Below are 23,069 nucleotides of genomic sequence, written 5' to 3' on the forward strand. Positions count from 1 at the left end.
TTTTCTTCATCGCTCCCAAGAGCCAGGCAGCCCAGGCGAGAGCCCCACAGCTGCAGATGAGAAGCATTTGGCCAGTAATTCAGGGGAAGAGCAGAGCAACTGAGACCCAAAGAGGCAGGAAAGATGAGCTACCAAGAGAGCCACCAATTCTCCCCCTCGTGGGACACACGCAGAGCTGAGTGCTGTAGAGGAGCTTTGGAAATGGGGTGCCTGAAAAACTGCTGTGAGGAGAATGGCATCAGCCTACCTGGAGAGCGTGGCCTCAGGAGTCCTAAACCCAGTATGACCTACACATGCCATTAGGTGAACTCTTAATGAAGGATATTTCAGGAAGGTGAACAGGAAGTCTTAAAATATACCGTATTTGCAGTACCTCATGCCAAGCAAGTTTGTGTATTTTATAGATTGTCTCCTATCTGCATTTCCTCACTTCAGTAATGCTTTGGATCTAAATACAAAGTTTCTCCATCTGACATCAACTAAAACTAATTAAATAACCATTCTCCCATCCAGACGCCCAAGTGTTTCTGGAGCATTCAGTTCCCCACTGCTTTCTGAGCAGGTGCTCCGTGCTGCTCCACAGACACTGTCCTCACCTCATGCCCCTCACGCTGACCACGTATGACTAGAGAGGACTCAATTCAACCCAGCCGGGGGCGTTTGCTAAATGCAAACCTCACACAATCTTTCTTCAGTGAAGCACACTGCCTCCCGATTCCAGCTATGCCTACTAGAAACAAACCCCACAAAAATTTTCTAGAAGAACAAGTACACAGTTGCTGTAAAATACAGAGGATTCAGTCAGTGGAAGTGGTTTGTAACTTTTTAAAGTTCTCGTAACTAAGACTCAGTGGATATACAGGACAGGAAATTCCATCTGCCGGGGTTCAGAGGTTACTTATATTGCCAGGAGAAAATACAGACTTCTGTAGTTTCATCTCTGATGAAGCTAGATTCAGGTATAAACAGAATTACTAAAGCAATGTCAAATGAAAAGAAAAAAAAAAAAAAAGAAAAAAGCATGAAAATTTTCTTCTGCACGTCATTTATTTTTTTAGAAATAAATGCAGGTCTGCATCTTCAGCAACCATAAGACTCGTCTATTGTAATTCTACTCCTAAATTCCGATTTCTGTGTTGGATATAAAGAGGGATGCCAAATATAGCAGGTATGGCTTTTCATAAAGCTTTGAAATAAGTTCTGCCCAGGAGAAGTAGCAGGCCTCTAATTTCACACCTTTGTGTCACAGAGTAAGTCGCTAAAACTTGGAGAAAAAACTCCCCAAGAGGTTCACCCTCACCTGTATCTGTAACAAACTACGGCAGATTCACAACCTCAGCAGGTTCTTCTCTGGTTTGGATCTCAGGCCAGCTTCAGGCGCCTGTCGCAGCTGGCCAAGGTCCAGTAAAGCACCTTCAGAGAAACTCAGCCCTCCCGGGTCGGCCAGTGCGTTTGGATACTAGAGCTTCACGGTGTTTGAGACTGGCAGAAACCAGAACCTTCAGGAGAAGCCCAAGGGCAGAAGCCTGGCCCAGGCCCGCGCTCAGAGCCGAGGACAAACTCGGCCTCCAGGACCGAGATGAGCGACACTCGCCCCGGCGCCGTCCCCTCGCGCCTGCGGTCCCAGCCCCGAGCGGCGCCAGGCACCCACCTCCCCGTGGGTACTCACAGGGGCAGACCTGGCCCCTGCCCGGAGACAGTCTAATCTGACATCCCCGATTAGGGAATCTTGGGAAGACCCACAGAAACTCTTCTGTCATAAACCCCTGTCTGAGGCTGTACCAGACTGACTCCAGACAACCGAGATCAAAACCCCAAAACCAAAGTACTGAAAATCTTCTGGAACTGCTCTGCCTACCACAGAAATGGCTTCTAATGACTCTACTCCAGCTCCAGAGAACAAACCGCCTCTTGCCACCTGTTTAGGCTGGCTTTTGCCCACAACCACTGGTTCAAGCAGTGATGCAGGCTGGGTGTTGGTGGGACACCCAGAGCCCCCCCGGCTCACAGAACACCCCCTCCCACCTCTGCACCTTCCTCCGCTCCAGAGACACGGCAACGGGCTTGCTTTAGTAGTTCAGACTGTACAGGTAACAACACTACCAAGCAAAATTCAAGAACATACATAAGGCTACCTAAAGACCTAAAATAAAAGAGTGTAGAGACACGTACCAGGTCAGATTTGCACGGGTACATTTATGCTGAGGTGATTCTCATCACGTGTATCCTGGTTTGGGGTGGCCCCAAAATGTCTAAATAAGCCCACACAAGGAGAAACACTGAACCATGGCATACACGTCTTTTTACCCATTCAGAGGAACTTTTCTAAAGCTCACTCTAAAAGTTACCGTTTCTCTCTGAGCTTCTGAACTTTTTTTATATTTTATTTTAAACTCGATCCTTTGTGATGGCTCCTAAATTACTCAGAAATGAGAAAAGGGAAAGAAAGAAGAGAGGTAGGGAGGAAATTACCCTGGCATCATCTTTCCCTTCCCAATCAGAGATCTTTCATTACTACTCTGCTCTTGCAAGTTCAAGGCAACCTTTCCCACACTAAACCTCCAACCAAATGAACACAAGTGAAAACAAGTCAGCTCCAGGATTCACCTCATTTTCACTTCCTTACTAGTGACTCTCAAAGGGGCTCAAAAGAATACATCCAACAATTTGGAAATACTGTATAAGATACGTATTACTATTCAAACAGCTAATCATGTCACTTCGATCAACCTGAGAGAATAATGATATTTTTGCATTATGAGACTAAAGCCACTGATACGCTGAAGCTTTTCAACCTGCTAGCTGGCAGAAGACTAGTGGCTTAAGAGCCATAAAAGTAACAAGTGGAAAAAAAAGAAAAAAAGGAAAAAGAAAAAAGAGAGAACTTTGGCATATGGAAAATCCCAGCATGAAACCTGTTCATACGGTACTGCAAATGCTTCTCTTTCAAAGTTCTCAAATGTGATGGCAGTTATAAATTAAAATGATTTTTTCTAGTTCATGAGTAAATCCTACCTTTTAGCCTTAAAAATTTAAACAGTTCTAAGTTTGTGACTGGTGAAAGAATCCCCTTCCGTTTAACGGACAGTGAATAACACAGCATCCATTCTCAGCTTGCAATGGCTGGAACTGGGGGCTTGGCATCCACTTTTTCCTACTGGCAAAACAAGTAGGCTTCTGAGTACCTATCGCTGTGTCTGAATATCAAATATAACGGACCAAAATAGCAAGTGGAAGTCTCATGAGAACTGTTGACCAAAATAAAAAAACCAAACAAACAAAAATCACAGGCAGCATTTAAATCCCAGAGAGCCCTAAGGGAGGAGTTCTTTATGAAATACATTATTTGTATCACTAAACTGCACAAGTGACCACAGAACTATAAAACAGGGGAAAAAACAAGTGTGCTCACCTCTTGCACAAACGAAACAAAAGCCTACATTTACAGCTGATGAGGAGTGATTCCTTTTGGAATGGTTACTACAGATGAGAATGTGGGATGACACAAACAAGCTTCCTGCCGCAATACAGCCATCTCCTGAGTGATAGGCAATGGGGCATCTGAAACATCTCACCATGCGACCTGTGCAATATAAATGCAGAAAAATGCACCATGTCACCCTGGAGGCAGGATATGGCAGAAGGCACCACAGACAGATGCAAGGCTGATTTTTATTCCCATCAGAGTACTAGATTAAAAAGAAACATTTAGGAAAAAAAAAAAAAAGGTTTCACAAAAGTTAACTTTTAACTTTCACTGTTAAACTCTCTTAAGAAAAAAATACATGGTTTTCATCATTCTACAGTCTACTTGTTTAATATTTTGGTTGACTTCTAAAAGGATTCTGGGTTTTTTTGAGAAATAATTCTTCGAAAGGCCACTACCAACTGTCTTAAAAATGAATCATCACACCACATTCTTTGGTCTTGCGCTACTAACCCTCGGCTTCCATTAAAGCAGCAACAAAAGGTAACTCGAGTGTTGTGGGTCCGGGGATTCTCCAGCAGCAGCCTCAGGCCGCCCCTTTCCCACCCGTGACAGATTTAAGTTAACGAGCTCATTAAGGAGGAGAGCCTTGGCGCTGCGGAGGGCAGAGCCAGCCCCGCGCAGCGCCGGAGCGTCGCCCCGCTCCGTCCTCACCTTTGCTTGCTTTGTGGATGTCCTTCTCCACGGCACAGGCCGTGCAGCAGTGCTGCGGGCAGCGGAAGCCGCGCGCCTCGAAGAGCGCCGTGGCAAACTTCCGCACGCAGGCCTCGTGGTAGAACTTGCCACACGTGCTGACGGAACAGCGCTTCACGTCTTTGCCAGGAAGTTTGCAGGAAAAGCACGTGTGTTCTCCTTGGAAAAGAAGGAATAAGGAAGCCCAACTGTAACGGCCAATTCTCTGAGATACTGTGGTCAAAAAAAAATAATTCTAAAGCTAACAGTTACACTGGTTTGAGCCACACAGGCTCCTTCCCTTCACCAGGCAAGTTACTATAATCCACAGTAACTACATAATGGCTGTTAACATAAAAGCCTCTTATTCTGAATAAAGCTCTAAGCAGTTTATCACTTCTTTTCTTACCCGGGACTTGCCAAGCAGAAGATGAGAATCTGGCCTCGGAGGTTAAAAAAAGTAATAGAATAAGCCAAGACCAGAACATGGCTCCTCCGCAGAGTGGGAAATCCCGTTTTTCAGAGACAGGAACACACTCACCGTTTTTACACTCGGTGCAGATGAACTTCTCATCAGGCATCGACTTCAGGCCCAGACACTCCAGGTGAAAGACGCTGCAACACTCGCCCTCGCAGGACACCAGAGACTCGCCAGAGCTCTCGCAGATCTTAAACATGCAGAGAGCCAGTCAGAGAACAAAGGGTACTGACATGCTTAGGTGCAAACAACTACCAGATGCTAACAAAGACCAGAAACTGGCTGAAATCTCTTCACGGCCAAGATAAGGCAGGAGAACTGGCCTACATCCCACGGGCGGACCTGGGAAGCCTCTGGGCTGGAGACAATCCCAGCACTTTCTGCATCTTGCTCTTCTAAGAGAGGAGAGGCACTACAGGATCCATCTGGACCCCTCATTTTCTCATGCACCTGAAGAGCAAAAGCAGCTTGTTCCCTCTGCTATCGACCAGGAAACTGGCCAGAGATTCCAGGATTTTCTCTCCAGAATACTGGAAAATTCCCACTCTGCCCTACCCTGAAAGGCCATCTGAAATCTTGGAACAGAGCAGAAAATGAGATTTACTTTTGCTAGCAGGTACGGATTTCTAGCTTTTGAGCATGCAGGAGGGCTTAGGAATAATTTCCAGAGCATAAAAACTCCTAAAAGCCTTGATATTTTATCTGATGTCAAATTATGAGACATGGTTAAAACAAAGTAGTGCAATTTGACTAACAGAAATGGATGATACATCTTTAGTATCCATTTCTTTACAGTACCATCATTTACCTGACAAACAGTGTCTTTTTTATTTGTTCCAGTTCCTCTCCTCGATAAGCTAGAGTCTACCGACTGCACATCAGAAGCATCAGCATCGGCAGTAGCTGATGGGCTGTCTGAACGTTTTCCAAAACTACCCTACAAAGAGGAAAAATCCAAGGCACTCAAACAAGACACTTGCAGAGGACAACCACATTGTGAAAAAACTTTTACGTCACCGCCGATTAGAAAGATCATTCGACATGTCATGAGATACAAAGGCCCTTGAAAATCGCTGAACTTCGTTAGAATGATACAGAAGTGCTGCCTTCTTGACGTCTTTCACCTGCACAAGCAAAAACCCCACAGGTATCCATCTCGCCTTCCCCCCACGCCTCAGGTTTACACCAAGATACAGCAGCGTCCCCCAGTTCCCAAAGAATCCAACAACCTCCCGAAGAGCAAACCGAGTCAGCGATCTAAGGCAATGTTTTGCCAGACAAGGAAACAGGAAAATTTGTAAAGAAATATTGGGGGTTTTTTATATCAATACAATGGAAGGGGATTAGAAAGAAGATTAGGCTTTAATTTTTTAGACAATAAAAGACATGAAATTTGTAGAAAATACAGCAGTCACGTGTTTAGCAATACACATCTGAAAAGCCTGCTATGCTGACAGGTTAAAGAAACGAGTCCCTGCGAGAAACAATATGCCTTTACCTGTAAATCATTAAGTCCTCTTGAATCAGAGTCAGATGTATCTCTGTAAGCTGAGCTAGTCAGTTCTACATCAGTTGAGGCACGACTCCTTTTCTTTAAAGGTTTACAAGAATCTGAAATCTCGCTGGCACCTTAACACAACATACTAAAATTAGTTTTAATATATGTTCTCAACTTTTTGCTTAAAATTAATAGCCTGAAACTGCACTTTATTTGCTAGCCTTAATTTTGTTTGTAATTCTGATACTAGTTTAATTCTCCCTGAAGAGCTGATTAAATGAAAACCTTAAGAAGACCTTCTGACAAACTTCTGAACATGCTGACAGAGCACAGGAAGCCACTTAACTGTCTGTAACAGAGGACAAGACCTTATGAAGTTACCTCCCCTTCATCCACCTTTACAATAAGGCTAAGCAAAGACTTACACTCTTTCCAACTAGCAGTGCACAAACAAGCAACAACAGAAACACCCCTGGAAAGCCCTGAGAGGAGAAACTAAGATCAGCATCTCTCACGTTCGTCACCAGAAAGCACGACCTCTGCCTCCGACACAGAACGAGCAGCACTGCCCAAGTGCGACCGGCCAGGAAGGTTTAATAAAGTTTATTTTCGTACGTAACTCACCTTTCTGCAATCCTGTCTTCACTGCTGTCAGTGGAACCATTTCAACCTGTTTGAATAGGAAAATCCAGAGTTAAAACCAGAGGAATTTTTCTCCCTAGTATTAAAAAGAAAACATTCAAGTTTAAGCGGTTAGCATCTCTGAACTCGGCTGCAGTCTGCCATCCCCTCTCGGGGGGAGCCTTCGGTCCTGCTGGGTTTAATCCTAGTGCCTAGGCCAGGGCGGCCACACGCTCACTAGCCAGGTCCTTCCCCATCGCTCCCTTGGGGCACGAAGGTGACAAAGCTTTACCCGTGTCCGCGGGCAGGAGCGGGGCTCGTTTTGGCAGCCAACCCTGACGCTTTTGTCAAACCCCACGCCTGGGTAAGCACAGGCTCCCCTCAAGCGGGAGGACGCTCGGGCTGGGGGACCCTCGAGGCCCCTCCGCAGCCTGCGGGGGCTGCGGCCCGGCCCCCCCTGTATAGAGCCCTGCAAGGGGCCGGGCGGGGGGTCTCCGCAGCCTTGCAGGGCTCTATACAGCTGGAAACTCAACGGCAGGACCCCCCCGGCAGAAACCTCCACAACCTCGCCAAAGCGCCTCAGTTCTCGGCCCTAGATCAGGAGGGCAAGTTTAGAAACTGCTCTGCCAGTGTCCATGGAACACGTCAGAATTTGGCGACTGAATCATAACTAGAGAAGAAAGCTGTTGCCTAAAATCCTGGTTTTAAGGTTAAGAATTACAAGTTATTTCTTTACAATGTGGTTACATATGCATGGAGAAACACATTTAGTAAATATTTAAGGATTATTCTATAATTTTTTTAAAAAATATTTTATTTTGTTGTACAATAGGTAAAAACATACAATAGAAGGATTTGTATAGGATACATTTCGTAATACAAATATAAAATCTAAACAATCACTTTTATTTCTCCACTAGTCACTGTAACAGTAGCATTAACATTTTGTTTTTCCCATTAATTGTACTCGTTCCAGTTATGATTTTATACCAAGTTGTTGCAGACTAATTGGGGAATCAGTTGCAAGAAAACTTGACTTTGGGTAACAAATATTGTTGCATAATTGTAAGAAGTTAGTAAGATTTTTTTTTTTTAATATAACTTAATACATTCAAGGTTATGCGCATTACAGTGCATCTGTGTTTAATTTTTAGTCATATACTTTTCCTGAGAAAAGCACTTTCATGTTCATAGTCTTAGTTAGCTAGATAATATAAGCAAGCAAAGCTAACTGGGATCCATGAAGTTCATATTGTTGGTTCTTATACCTTTGTTAAATTAAGAAACATTTACAAACATAAAATAACTCATTTGAAAATAGGGAGGCTGCAGCACCTCGTGACAAGAGGTTTAAGGGACTACGTCAGGTATCTTACGCCCAACATTTAAGTTGCTTTAAAGTTTCACTGAGAAACTTTCCAGAGTTAGAGCATTCTTCTGCTGAACAGATGTAAATGCTACGGCATCAGAAGAAAAATATGGGGGAAAGAAAAGGCAACGGGGTCCACTTTCAATCTCTGAAGTGAATGAAGTGCAAAAACAAAGCATAAAGAGCAAAGAATAAATTAAAAGAGATAAAAACAATTTTTCCCCTTCCCATATAAATCTTTAGCCTGACTGTCCCTTTTTAAAAATTCTCACTGGTAAAAGCTATACTACAAAATATCTTATATAAAATTCTCAGGTTTCAAGTGGAGAGGCCCTTGAAGAGGGAAAATCGACCATGTAAGGAAAAGAACCAACAACTTTGACAAACTTGTTAAAAAAGTGTATTCAGTTTTTAATATTAACGTCCATCCACTGAACTTTCCTACTCATTTCCACGCAGAATTTTTTTTATATATATTTTTTTTTTTAAAGCAACAACATTTGTCTGTCTGACATCCAGATTAAAGGAATGCCCTGTACACGTTAGATCTACTTGAGGAAAAAGAAAACGTATATCTCAGAAGATCTGTTTTGCTGATGTCTGCCAACATAAAAGTCTGACTATTCATCTTTAAGTTAAATCATTCTTAAAGTCCATTTTCAAGAGTGGTCGGATTAATCAGTCTAACTTCATTTGAAAAACAAAACCTCAATACAAACCAGCAGCTAAATCAAGAGCAAAAGGAAGGAACCTGGTGGCAATTCCATCAAATAGAAATTACTGAAACAAAATCATTTTGCCCATAACAGAAATCTCAAAGTAAACATGGCAGGTTCGTTAGGAGTCTTGCATCATTGAGTTCCCATTTCCATAGCCTGACTGATACTGTGAAGATGCCAGTAGCAGAGTCACAGCAATGGTATTGACAGGGGGATTTCATGAAGGATAGTCCAAAACGAAACCCGATGGGGAAAAATGGAGAAAAATAAAAAGGCACCAATATAAGCCACAACATTTATGAATACAATATATTTTAACTCTCTACATGGAGGAAGCCAACCTGCTCCTTTTTGATCTTCTTCTTTGGCACAACTTCAGTGGATTTCTCAGACTCTGAGCGGGTTCGAATCGATCTTCTCTGTTGCTTCTTTTCTACAGAACCTGAAGAAGGAAAAAGGTTTCCATTATACGATTCCTTGTATTTCTGCGGTACAGAAAGATGTTCAACACCAAATTAACACATAAAGTAACGAAACCAAGACTTTTTCCTCTTTTGAATGTTTTATTTTTAAATTCAGTTCCAAGCTATTTGCCAACTGGTGCTGTGGCTGCCGACAATGCGTTCTGATTCCATAGACAGAGTGATCAGCTTCAGGAAAAAAAAAAAAAAAAGACACCAGTAACAGCAAAACAAAAAGCTGGAATCCAGTTTAGGGCAAGCCGATTTTCGTAACACACCTCTCAAGCACAGTCTTTGCTTTGGTGCATTTTTTAACCAAATAGTCCATCTTTGGTGTTTATGGGAAGGTTATCACAATCATCTTCTTGAACTAAAGCAAGTTAGAAATTTAAGACGCAAAACACAGCTTCCAAGTTTTCACTCAAAACACCAGTTCTGGGCCCCTGCTCTGCGGGGGTGGCCTGCTCTCAGACCTGGCTAACACAAACTTAAAGCAGGAGCCACGCTATAACACGTGTCATCAATACGACATCTGAACGCTCAGCTGAAGATTCTGAGAGGTGAAGGAAAACTCAGCACAAGCAGAAGCAGCGATCATGATGTGGCGTTATTATTATTAACATGAAAAACGACTTTTAAAAAGTATTACCATGGAAAACAAACTCAGATTAACGAAGGTTATCATGACATTTCAAGAAGTGAAGTAGGAGCTACTTTGACACTAAGGCTGGCAAAAATCAGAAGACCTTTCAATGCTACAGTACCCCCAAAAAGGGCATAGAGAAACATGCACACAACGCTTCTGAGACAAAGTACACACTTCGAGCTGAGCTGGTAGGAAACTGCGCTTTGAAAATTTACAATTAGCTGTTGTGAAGCGTTATTCTTGGTTTTCAGTTTTGGGTGTTTCACCTGAAGACAATACAAATATAAAATACCTTGTATTCTTCCAAGCAAAAATGAAAGCTCTTGGGACCAGGAGTTAGTTTACTGTTAGAAGTTGTAAACCTGCATCTTCTTGTTAGGAGAAAAAAATATCTAGAGGGAGGGGAAGGGTTTAATCAGACACTGAAAGAAAGTCTTTCAAAAGGAGTCTAGAAAAAGAAAAAGAAAAAAGGGAAAACCATCTTGATTAATTAGCTGAGCGTTTTTATCAAGGTTGCATGGCTCAGGAGGATCTCACTAACAACAAATGAGAAAAACTCATTTTACAACAGCTGTATTTCTGAGGGGGAAAAAACCCTGTTTTTCTTCAAGGGAAAAAGTTTTACAGCATATTAACTAATTAATAATAGCAATGAGTTATTAATAATTCAGAAATTAATAACTCGGCTCAAGATCCTTCATGTTAGCACACGTGTAAGTTCCGGTTCCGAGGAGCCGCGTCCCTTGAGACACGCACAACTACAAGGGAGCCCAACGCTAGAGCCAGGGGCCATCCTCTGTCACCTTCGTACTCGGCCAAAATCCTCTGAAGCAGCTGAAAGTAAATCTGAGCAAGCGTGACCAAACAGTTCATTTAACCAACAACGTATTTTCTCCCTGTGCTGCCCCACTGGAGTAAAGGAAATAAGATGCAAGCCCTGTATGAGAGGAGAAACTCCAGCATCAGTGCATCTACCGCTGGCTGACAGCAACATTGACCAAGGCAACGGGCACCTCCTCCTCTTCCCGCTCTCCAAGGATGCAGAGCATCACCTCCACAATGCTCCTGTCCCGTCTTCAGGCACAGTTTGATCCAGAGTTTCAGGACAGATTTCAGACCAGCGATCTACCTCCCTACTGGCCAGGTCAGGTTAATCCTGTTTCAGCTGTACGTGGAGACCAGAGGCACTACGAACTCTCAGAGTTGTTCTCTTATCATCAGGTTTCAAGTTACAGAATTATTTTCCCGGCATTATGGAATTCTGCATATCTAACTGCAGGTTATTAATAAGGACTCCCAGAGTCATTCTGTAAAATACTTTACCGTAAAGGTATTCTGAAGTTCCGGTGACCTTAAATTTGAAAAAAGGACTTCGCAGTTATGTTCCATGAGAGGGGACCAATAACTGTCTGGACTTTGGAAATGGCTTTGAAAGTGACTGTTTGGAGTGTATACTGAAGGAAAGCTCATGCACTCTATAGGGTGTTATCAGGTGGAGTTTTACGTATCCAAAAAACCTAAGAAAATGAAAAAAGAGAGGCTCAGAATTCTCACCCCCCTACGTCTGAAGAGCCATTGTGAAGGTGAAGCCTTTAGTTCCCAGGTGAGAGAAACAAAACAGCGATCACCTCTCCTGCTGCAAGGCAATTAAAGTAGCAACTGTGTGAAAAAACTGAAGCAGCTACAGCAACTAGACCTGGAAAGAAGAACCACTGTCGACAACAGCAAAGGAAACCCCACTGACACCAGAATATCCGGAGTACTCAGCTTGTACTGTGCAGTTCCCAAACACAGTCCCCAAAACAGCACGTGTAAGGATAAGCCTACCTAAAACTGCAGAAACTGAAGCGTGTTTGCAGAGGACAGGGATCTCATGCACGCTGACCACTGAGGTTTTTGACTTGGAATCTCATTTTACATTTGGAAAGGGAGAAGGAACCCAACAGACAGACAGACAAAGTGGGAGCGACACTTGGCAGCACCGTGAGATCATTTTCTCAAGAGGAGGGGGTTTGGGCACGTGTACTGCATTCAGTCTTCCATCTTTTTTTGCTTCCATACCGTGAGCAAACACCCTACTGGGAGAGGAAATCAAGGTGTTCTGCTGCAACCTAAAATTGACTTTTACATGCCCAATGTAAAACTACCTACGTCTGAGACTATACCAAGGATACGATCACAAGCACAGTAACAAACACGCAACAGTTAACGTGGAGTTTACTTGGCCTGTACAAAACCTGCGGCTGAAATACAGAAGTCACTGTAAGGACTGGAGGAACCTGAAAAGCTCCTGGTTTAGGATGACTCAAAGCTGCCTCTTTTCAGGAACCTCCATCCTTTCACCAAAGGGTCTCTGTCTCCTCTCAAGGATGACGAGAGGACATACTGCAAACTTCTGCTGGTGGGGAAAGGCTCAATCCCTCTGGAAGAAATCCCATTAGCTCTGTCTCAAAAACCAAAACATGAAAAAAACGTTGGTTTTCTGTTCAAGCCTAGAAAGCACTCATCCCCTTTATCCTTCTCATTCTCCTCTACTATTCTACTACAAACCAAACTTCAAACAGCTTGTTCCAGGGTTTCCCTTTCCAGTGTCGAGCTCCGTTATTTGCTTCAGTGGTTCTTCTCCCTCAGACACGACACTTCACAACTTAGTGCTTTATGACAGGACCCCTAAATTGCCTTCAGAAAGCAAGCATTACCTCATTTCACTGGTGGAGTTAGTTGAAGCCATTAAAAAAAAAAAAAAAAAAAAAATCACTATCCTTTACAAAGGTCATGCAGGAACTCAACAACAAAGTCTAGGAAAGCACGCGTCCCGATTCAGAGCCGCTCCTTACTGAGCTACGCCACTTCCAGCTCCTCCTCCTCTGATCCCTGCTGTTGGATTCTACATTTGGTGCCAAAAGCCATTACGATACTCTGCTAACACACATCCATCCACTGTGCTGTCTTCTACAACAACGTGCCATCTGCTCTCCACAAGGCATCCATCCTTCTCACACGTTGGCTCAGACACCATGCGCGGCAGACGCTAACAGTTCAGAGGCCAAACCAGCTAATCCCAAAGACATCCCGCGCTCCCCAAGCATCTGGGCTCATCATGCGTTCTATTAGCCATGCTTGTTACAACTAGTATGTAAACAGAAAGACGTTAATAATCATTTTTAACTAATGAGAAAAGGTCGGTTTCGATCTCTGGGTTTAAATGCTGGACTGCTAACGTTCAGACGAGGACTCTGCATCTTGCCTACCTGTTGACCCAGAAGTTGTTTCAGGAGAGGACGCGTTTTGCACCGCTGCTTTTTCATTTCTCTGATTTGATGAAGAATTAAGTTTCTCTTGTCCTTTGACACTTATTTCTGTTTTGTTACCAACTCCCTTAAAAAGAAAAAAAAAAGATAAGATTGTCTTACCCTATTTATACAGGTGTCGTTGCTGACAGCCATGTTATCTACTCCTAAATATCAGAACGCTCTCCAGTGCGACACGTACACGCGGTGAGACCTACTGCTGAGCTGCTTCCCTGCAGAACTTCCCATCCCTCGCCATCTCCCCTTATACACAAGGGGAAAAAAAAAAAAAATCAAATTCCAGTGACTTTTCTAAACGTTACCTTCTCTAAAATGCTTAGGATGAAATAAATACCCTCCAGGTAGAGAGGCAGAAGAAGGAGGCAGAGAAATAGTCCTAAACCTTTTCCTTACACTGACTGTGAGAAGCTGCTGTGCACCTGAAGGAAGCTAGGAGGCAGAACTCATTTTAAAAGTCTGTTACAAAAAATGTAGTTATTACTTTTTAGGACATCATTAACAGTTTTGTCGTCTCATCTGTTTCCCACAAATCCACTGACTTTAACATTTACAGAGAATTTCTGGATTATCTCAACTAGGAAGCTGGAATTAAACGGTTTTAATATTCTGAATGTGTTCCGAGGAAAAACGTGACCGTCTGTAGGGAGCTCCCCTGCCACCAGTCAAAGGGGTGACTGCCAGAGACTTCGGGATGCACCGAAATTAAGAGTTCAGTGCACTAAAAGTTTCTGTTCTCACATCTGTCTTTTGCTAGACTGATTCTCTCCAATGAAAGGAACATGTTTTGTGAAAGCCTGGTGGACACAGCCTTAAGCTCCACAGTAAGACAGACTCGGGAGAATTCACCAACAAAGAGCAGTCACTACCCGAGGCACCCACCTTAGTGGAATACACAAACTGATCGATGAGCTTTCCGTCCCCAGCAGCATTCTGAAGGGCAAAAACCTGTTCAATTTTAACAACCGGAGACATGTTACATTTTTGAAGATCCAAGTTGTGCATGGTTATTGAGGCTGGTAGGGATTTCCGAGCTGCGGCTGTTTTCCACGCGATTTTCACAGGAGGTGGCTCCTCCTCCTCCACACTGGACTGTCTCCGCTGGCTCTGCCTGCGCCCCTCAGCGTTGGGCGCCGCGGTGCCGCCCTGCTCTGCCTGGCTGTTCAGCGCCGGCTTCGGGCGTCGGTTCTTCTTGGTCTCTGATTTAGAAGCAGCAGTCTTTTTGGCTTTTGACAAAACCTCCTCTGGCTCTTTGTCTATATAAATGAAGGTGTATTGTTCTATCCTCTCTTCCCGAGTCATTTTCAGTGCTTTCTCAGCATGGGCAATACCAATGTCCCACTGAGCACGCTCCCTTTGCGGCCTTGGTTTGCGAATCTTAAGGAACAAAGACAAGCAGCAAATTACACTGAAGATTTCGCCACGTATAGCACTTAAAATGCAGCCCTGAGGTTCTTTACATCTCTCAGGCAGCAGATTTAAGCTTGCTCTCCATTTTCAGGGCGTTTTTTGAAAGGTGGACAGTGAATCCCCTGCTCAGAGTACAAGCAGACACTCGAGCTGGATCATATGACCATCACAATTAAAAGTGTCTGTCCTGAATTACAACCTCACTAAAGACAAGAACAGGCAGTATTCGAGCCTGTAATTCTGTTACGAGACACAGAATTAATCCTAATTTATCTACTGTTTAAATCCTCTTCATTTTTCTATACACACACGTTTCCTTCCGCATCAATATTTTGATTAGCATAAATATTGATTGAAGTAGTCCTCTACACAGTACGTAATTCCTGTAGCTAACACTTCCTTTCCAATAGGACAATGGAACAGAACACATCCACTAGTATCAGGGGCTGGAAGAGTGTCCTTTAAAAACGGTATTTTCCAAAGAACAGGTTAACAGTGAACACACAGGCACCATTTTTATTTAGGATTTTAATACAGATGTAAAATTATCTCCACTGCCCAGGAGGACTACCAGCACGAAGAGCCGACAAAGCAGGTTCAGCTGTCAGCCTTTTCCACATGAAAGTCGTAAGAGCATGGAAACATTTTTGTTATCTTTGTGTAAACCACCATGAAATGCAGACCCTTCGCAGGGACAGCACTACAGCTTCAGAGCTGCCCCACAAGAGTTTCAGTTTCACAGGCCCTGCACGTAACCCTCAACACAATTAGCGTTCGTCATACCTTCTGTTTCTCAGAGTGGTTGCTGGCTTGCTTAGCAGCCTCAGCCAATAACTGCTCGTACTGTTTGTGTCCTTTGTACTCCCGAACCCTCTTCTCGTGCACCCACGCCCTCTCCGGCTGGTTGCTAAAAAACTGAACGTGGTATTCACGGGCACCTGGAAATGAAAAATTCGAGTCAGCGGTTTTATAACATCGCTTTGCTGGTTTAGCTTACGCCTTCCCCCTCCACATCCTTCAATTCCTGCGGGTGGAAGTGCCTGGCTAACATTCAGAAGTAAGCCAGGCCTAGGTTCAGAACAGCTGGAGACGGGAAGGTGAGCACCCCTCGTGAGCAGCCCCCTCTCAAGCTCGCTGGCTGGAGAGGAGCAGGAGCACCTGTGCACAGGCCTAGTTCGCACAGGCTCCTCCACACAGGCCGTTTGACAGCTACTAGTTTTACACTTTTCAGCAATACTCCTGTTTAGCAAACACACGAGCAGAATTCATCCTGCAAAGCGAGTTTAAAGAGAAGGTATTCTCAGTAAAGGACCAGCTACAGACACCTGATATACTCTGGCAAAGATCTTCCTCCCTTACCTCTTGTATTAATTTTGGTATGAACATCAAGCTGTGGATCACATGAAACCATGCAAGGCCACCACGGGTACGTTCCCACCTTGGACCAAACCAGATCGCCAACCTGAAACTTGATGTCATGGGTGACTTGTGTCGGAAGAGAAGGCAAAAACTGCTGGACCTAGAAAGAAAATGCAAGCTTCAGCCACAGAACTCAGAGACGCACACACAACCCACAGGTATCCCTGAGCTTTGATAACCTAACACGAGAGAAACACTCCTTAGAAACATGACAGAAAGGAGTTATACTCAGCTAGGATTTACACGAGATACTCACTGAAACCACGACACACAACAGCAAACCCCACTCCCACCCCCACCCAAGAAAACCCCTTCTGCTTCAGGAGTTAAGAATGTTGCTTTTGGGATAAACTAAAGCAATAAATACAGAGCAATGAGAGATGTTTTGATGCAATAATGATTATTAAGAGTTTCAAAGAAATGGCAACTGATTCATCTGACAAATTAAAGAATCCCCGTAATAATTAGTCCAAAAATAGTAGCACACCAGAAGTTCAACAAGTGTTAATTAGTGTATGTACTAACCGGGGCTTCCTCCAACACTGTATCTTCTCTTGGTCTTTCTGATAGCATGCTAAGCCTCTCATTTGGTCTCTAGGAAATGGGTAACAATGAAGAGAAAAAAGGAAAAACAAACACAAACAAGGTAAGGGGACAATAAAACAAAAAAGCTAATATTGAAACCAGGCAGATAAAATAATTCACAGAGAGAAAGGCAACCAGAAACCCGGAAAAATACGAATACGATGACTCTTTACGCCTGATTCAAAACATAGCAGCATCACAATCAAAAAACACCTTTTTTCCCTACACTACTTACATTGCCTCCACACCTACATACAACGACGTTCTCCTGTAACAGGCGATAGAAGAACACACACTCAGGGACAGTAAAACCCCAATAACTTTCCACCTAAATTAATACACAATTTCAAAGAAACAGAGAAGAACATACGAAGGATATCCATAGTAACGTGATGAGTCTCACTGTACACCAGTTCTTTGCAAAAACTACATTACAAAAATCAGAGTAAACACACAATATGAAAATCGTAAAATTGATGTTAAATCGCATATAATTGACAAATATATTTGGAGGATCAAAAGTCAGTAACATAAAGCCTACAGTGCATATACAAGCGAGGCACGCACGCAGTCTGTTCTGGCAGAGGAGGACAGGAAAAGGTTTTGACAGAAGAAAGATCACCACAGAACAGAGGCTCACACCATCGGTGGAGCGGCTGTGATAGGAAGTGTGATGACACAGCAGCTGAGAAGATAAGAGGTGGCCCATGAACTATCTAACGAGACAGACAGACACTCGCTTGTACTGCGGCGCAGGAGCAGGCGGTGGTCAAAGCACTCAAAGAGCAGCAAAAAGAGGAGTCAGACACATGCAGTGAGAAACTAATACCGCTGCTCATCCAAATGACGCCTAGCCCATTTGAAACGAAGGCCTTGAGTTGCACCAGGGAGGGTCAGAGTGGGTGTTAGGAAAGATCTCTTCACTGAAGGGTTATCAAGCACGGGAAGAGGCTGCCCAGGGAAGCGGCTGAGCCACCACCCCTGGAGGTGTTTAGAAGGGAGGGACACGGGTTAGGGGTGGGCTTGGCAGTGCTGGGTTAACGGTTGGACTCGATCTTAAAGGTCTTTTCCAACCTCAGTGATTCTCTGCGAGTCACACGGCATGCTTCAGCTCACAGCAACTAGGGAACACGTGTGTAAGTGTCGTCTAGAACAAGGGCAGCTCTGGCACAGGTCAGCCTCTCCTTCAGAGCTGTCTGCAGAAACAATCATTTAAGACCGTTCATATTAATATTTGCTGGGCAGAAATCCTCCCTCCCTGGTACAGCAGAAAGCACAGCAAGGACTCCTGCCTTTCTTCTGCTACAGTGAGTTAGTGGCAACTTCATCTCTGCCAGGAGAGCCAAGCTGATTACACAGATTGCAAACTTCCATCTCCTTGCAGAATACAACTGACGAGCAGAGCAGCTTATTCTTAAAACAAGTGTTCAGAGCTTAAAGTTCAACAGTGTTTTCATAACATTTTCATCTCAAATCAACCTTTCCAGTATGAGCATCCCCACAGAGTCAGTGGGTTTCCACAGATTGTAATGTCAGAACGAGGAAACGAGTGCAGACCACCTTCCTTTCCAATAGCCAGGCTGAGTGCAGCAGTGTAAAACAACCACAGTTGTACCAAAAGTTTTGTTTGTTCCTATTAAGATGATCCTAAGTCACAAGTCTCGTAGCACTGACACTAAAGATGATGAAAGTGCACGTGATGAACGTACATGAAGATGAAACCGTGTAGTGGAAAGCCAAATGGTGGGAGGAGGAAACTAAGACTGCACTGGAGAATTTGCAACAAAAACCACCAGCGCAAAATCCTGCTCACGTCAGAGCGATCTGCTGTCTGAAACGAGGGTGAGGAACACAGAAGATTTTATTGCAACAACACCTTTTGAAAGGGAAATGGAAGCTACAAGGAGGAAAAAAGCAAGACCAAGTGTTCTGGTGAATTCTGTGTGACACATGTGACTAGTAGGAACTCGAAACCCGAGAGGCACGGTTTGAGTTCAACCTGGGAAAGCCAGAAGATTCTGTGCCGATGATAACCAGGTACCACCAGTCAGAGGGACGGGCACAGCTGAAGCTTCAAGAGTGGAACTGGGTCCCTGGTCAGAGGGAGGACAAAACGCTAAGGCAAAACTGGCAGCCTGATGGGGGGGAGTCTAGAGAAGAGGCCCGAAGCCTGGATACGGGAGCGTGTGTTCAGCTGAACTCTGAAAGAACCAGACTCACTGAGGCCTGATCTACGCGAAACCCGGGGGTAAGCGTTTGACTCCAGCAGCAAAGGAGGGGCGCATGAGCACCGGGGCAGCAGAGCCCCGGCGGCGAGGACGGAGCCGCTGTCCCTCTCCTGGCCAGCGCGAGGGAGGGGCCGCGGGGGGCTCTGCCCTTCCACGGGAACTGCTGCCGGGGGCCGGGGCCAGCTGGGCACGGCAGCTGCTACGGGCACTGGGAACGGCCTCAAACGGCACCTCCCAGCTCAAGGAACCTGCGTACAACTGCACCCACGGGGGGCTCGTTTTAACTGGATGGTCCCTTCCGAGTCTGGATGACAACATTCGATGAGAGTCAGCTGTGCTGGAGCGGAACCTCAAAATCCTGCTGCATCCCCAGCCTGATCTCCGGAAGGGGTCGGCTTACCAGAAAGGAGATGGAACACTTATAAACCCTGTTGATGTTCCTGGTGAGGGTGCGTATGGAAATCAGCGTGTCTGCCGCTAAAAACACCACCACCACATCAAGCACACGAACCTGCTCTGCTAGATGAGTCCTGAGCCCTACGGGCCAGGATCTCCTCCCAAACCTCCCAAAGCAGCAAGGACCGAGGGCTTTCACAGAACTTACAGGAAACTCAGCTACATACTGTAAGAGCCCAGCCCCGGGCGATTTCTGGCCTGGCCTGGCAGGGCAACTTCCCCATTGCGGACACTCACCACGCTGCTACCCATTCCCCCCAGACTGGGAAACAGAAACCAGTACCACAGCGTGGGCAGATTCCAAGACAAAAGAAAACAGAAGTGGCTTACAAAATTGAAGAAAAAAAAGAATGGCTGAGCATCAAAAACCTGTGATTTGTGTCTCTACTTCCTGGAATCCGAGTTAAAACACCACTTGTATATACACACCCTGGAGATGCACAACTCTATTACAAACTGGACAGAAATGGTAATAACCATCAATACTGAATCTTCCCAAAGTTTGCTGAGTCAACTGATGTTTCTCATTTGCCGACCGTTTTAGAATACTAATTTCTACTGGCTTCCACATTCAGCTCTTGGGTTTTGTACCTCAACGCGACAGTCAGAGTATCTTTCAAAAATGAATTAAAAGCTGCAGTGCTGAATACTCCAAGCAACCTGACTTTCCACTGCGTAACCCTGCCTTATTTTGCGAGGCAACGTCAGGATTGTGTATGCTTGTACGCTTTTGGACAAAAGCTCCATCTTCAACACCGCCCAAAGCGTAGCAAACTCTGAACATGCTAAAACACTAAACGTTCAGAAACATTACATAACCTTTTCTAAAGTTTATTTTTCATATGCAGTCTTTTAACCAAAACTGTGTTGTCCTAGAAATACGGTTCCTAGCAACATAATATTAGGTATCTGACAAGTAAATAAAGCCTCGTGACTTTAAGCATGTACACAACTAGAAGTAAGGGAAAAACCACTGCCGAAGGCGCATACTCCATCAACAATATCAGGGATACAGATGGCCGAAACCATTATTCCACTTACATTTTGCTCCTCTGGTTCTAATTTTGGAATTTTGTGCGACTTGCGCTCTTCCGATCGGGAAGAGTCATGCTTGCTACTTTTTTTCCTTTTCTCTTTTCTCCCTTCATGTTTCGCCTTAGCATACTCACTCGCTTGTACTTCATTTAAAAGGTCCCCACACAGAGAGGACTCAAACAATTCCCTGCCGTTCTGGATAGTTTTGGTTATTTTTAATTTGATCTCTGGTGAGCCAGTCTTCTTTGGAATCACCGTTTGTGAAACTGAAGGTGGTGGCGGAGGTGGCGGCTGCGGAGGGGAGGATTTTTCCAGAACTTCATGCGGCCTTGCATTAGAGTTTTCCATTTGGTAATACTCTGGGGGACTAAAGTTTCTGACTGTACCAAATCCGTTGGCTGAACCATTGGGGTATTGACTGTAGGTCTGGTATTTGGCTTGAGGTTCGTAGATGTTGATTGTGGGCGGGTAGCCATTGGTGAGGGGCGGCAGGTCCTCCGTGGTGGGCGTCGGGTACTGGAAGCCTTGCTGCAGGGCGCTGTCGTAGGGCGTCTGCCCACCATCCTCAGCAATGTCGCTGCTGGCATCGAAGGCATCCTCTTGGCGGATGTTGGCTGAGTCAATGAGTTGAGGTGGTTGCTGAATTGTGTTTCCCATGATCCCTTGCATGAAAGAGAAAGAGAAATCCATTGTTCTGCTCCAGCATCCTTAGCTTTCCCTTTTTCTCATAGGGCCTAAAGGCGGGGGAAGGGAAATAAGAAGTCAGTGTAAATCAGAAGATAGTAATTAAGCAAATTAAATTGTTGAGAAAAAAAAAAAGAGACCAATTTCCCCATCTCCATTTAGTAGCCACCCTCTCATGGATTTAGAGAGGACTGGTAATACTGAACCTTTAAAAAGCGCTATTTACACATTTCTGCAGAACAGCTTTTTTACACGACCACTTTCTTCTTCTCCACGACATTTAAAGACATGTTATAAGCATGTACGAGTGCTTAAAAACTACGAGCTCAAGTGCTACAAAGTCAGAATAACGGTGCTGAAGTTGAACTGCTCTCCACAGCCCTCCTAGCCTGGCACTAGGAAGCATTATTCTCACACAAAGCACTAAGACAGCAGACTCTGACCCTCGAGCCTACAGAAGATACCAAGTTCTCTTGACACCACAGTCACTGCAGACTGAACAAGCCAGAGAAAGCACAGTAAGACCACCTGAATAAGAGAGCGAGCTCTTCTCTTCCTCCCCACCAACACTGGAGACAGATGAGCAGCCCGCAGGCCAGCGGGAGCCCCAAGCCACGGGCTTTTCTGGACAATGGCACAATTAAAGGGAATAGGTCGTTCCACCTCAGCTCCCGGGGAAACCAGCTCATACTGTGCGACAGCCTCAGACGGGGTTTCCCAACCTCTTCCCTCACCAGAAGAGCAGAGCAGAGTTTGCACCCGCTGGCTCTCAGCAGCTAAGTGGGGAGGGCTGTTCTCCTCACTCCCCACCCCTCCACTTTATTTTCACGTTAAACACTTAAACACTACGTGGTTCTGAGGGAGAGAAAAATAGTCTCAGCATCAAAAGATCACCAAAACCTGAGGTTATTTGCAGAATTAGATTACAGCTGAGAAAGCTGTCATACACACTTTCAATTTTCCACTGCATATCAAAACACCAAAATCAGACTAGAAAAGTCACATTTCCAGTCTCAACTACTGGCTCAGAGACATTCCCCTCAATAATCTCAATGTTTAACAAGAAAGTGACCTAAACTTCAGGTACGAAATACAAGTTTACTTCCAAGCAAGGTCAATTTAGCCCTTCCAAAGTAAACACAGCTCTGTATTATTTATTCTGTCTCTGTGTAGGCATAGAGGAGAGTTACTGTGCCCTTTTGGCCAGGGTTTGAAGCGACATTAACACATCCCACAGCTATTTCTCATTATAAGAATCTACATATAACCCTGCCCACACTGAATTCTCACCCTCCCAGTGCGACACATCTCAATACCTTATCTAATAGTTTTCAAAACACTCAGAACCCTTCCCTCCTCTGAGACTGCAGAAGAAAATTAAGTTATAACGATAACAAGTGAGAACTCGACCAGAATTTTGCTGTTATGTTTTGTGGACTCCATACTCAGATTAACTGATGTTTGTATTCATCTTTACTGCCCTGTGCCATCAACTAGGGGCACATTCCTCACCGCAATTAAGTGACTTAGGGAAACTACTTAATAGCACAACGCTATGCAGCAAAATTCACTCATTGCAGTAACTTTTAAACCTCGTGGCTGTAAAACCATCCCCTCTCTCCAGCAGCTCTCTGCACGTCAGCCACAAAACCAACACAACGGTTCTGTCGAGGCGACAGCACATCTGAGGGGCAGCGCGCGGAGCGGCAGGATCGCAGATCAAGGTCAAAAACACGAAACCACCACCCATTCTAGGAAGAGGAAGTGGGACTGTTTGTACTACTTACCAATTAATTGTTGCTTTACATATGCCAAACTGCAGAGCAAGCAACAGATTTCTCACACTAGTAAGAAACTGCACCCTAGGCTGCTTTTACCTGTTACTAAAACCAGGTTCAATTTTTTTTTTTTTCTTCCGAATGCTTAAAAAAAAATAAATATCTTGAGAAGTTGCAACAGCCCTTCAGTCATCCTGGCAGAGAATCAAAGCAGA

The 23,069-nt window shown here is 44.5% G+C and overlaps 1 protein-coding gene across 3 annotated transcripts in view; it reads right to left on the bottom strand.

Annotated features, from left to right (window-relative positions):
- NSD3 (nuclear receptor binding SET domain protein 3) overlaps positions 1 to 23,069 on the bottom strand; it is a 44,734-nt gene that overhangs the window by 15,165 nt on the left and 6,500 nt on the right. For all 3 annotated transcript variants that reach the window (XM_074928622.1, XM_074928621.1, XM_074928623.1), the window contains exons 2-14: positions 20,399 to 21,126; positions 16,614 to 16,682; positions 16,029 to 16,188; positions 15,453 to 15,607; positions 14,142 to 14,636; positions 13,203 to 13,329; positions 9,186 to 9,286; positions 6,760 to 6,805; positions 6,136 to 6,266; positions 5,446 to 5,574; positions 4,701 to 4,827; positions 4,142 to 4,339; positions 3,413 to 3,583 (exon numbers count right to left, since the gene is read on the bottom strand). In XM_074928622.1, coding sequence (XP_074784723.1) covers positions 3,413 to 3,583; positions 4,142 to 4,339; positions 4,701 to 4,827; positions 5,446 to 5,574; positions 6,136 to 6,266; positions 6,760 to 6,805; positions 9,186 to 9,286; positions 13,203 to 13,329; positions 14,142 to 14,636; positions 15,453 to 15,607; positions 16,029 to 16,188; positions 16,614 to 16,682; positions 20,399 to 21,082 — 2,593 coding nt within the window. In that variant the 5' untranslated portion in view covers positions 21,083 to 21,126. The remainder of the gene's footprint in view (positions 1 to 3,412; positions 3,584 to 4,141; positions 4,340 to 4,700; positions 4,828 to 5,445; positions 5,575 to 6,135; positions 6,267 to 6,759; positions 6,806 to 9,185; positions 9,287 to 13,202; positions 13,330 to 14,141; positions 14,637 to 15,452; positions 15,608 to 16,028; positions 16,189 to 16,613; positions 16,683 to 20,398; positions 21,127 to 23,069) is intronic.

Source organism: Athene noctua, chromosome 28 (genome assembly GCF_965140245.1).
Source record: "Athene noctua chromosome 28, bAthNoc1.hap1.1, whole genome shotgun sequence".
NCBI lineage: Eukaryota > Metazoa > Chordata > Aves > Strigiformes > Strigidae > Athene > Athene noctua.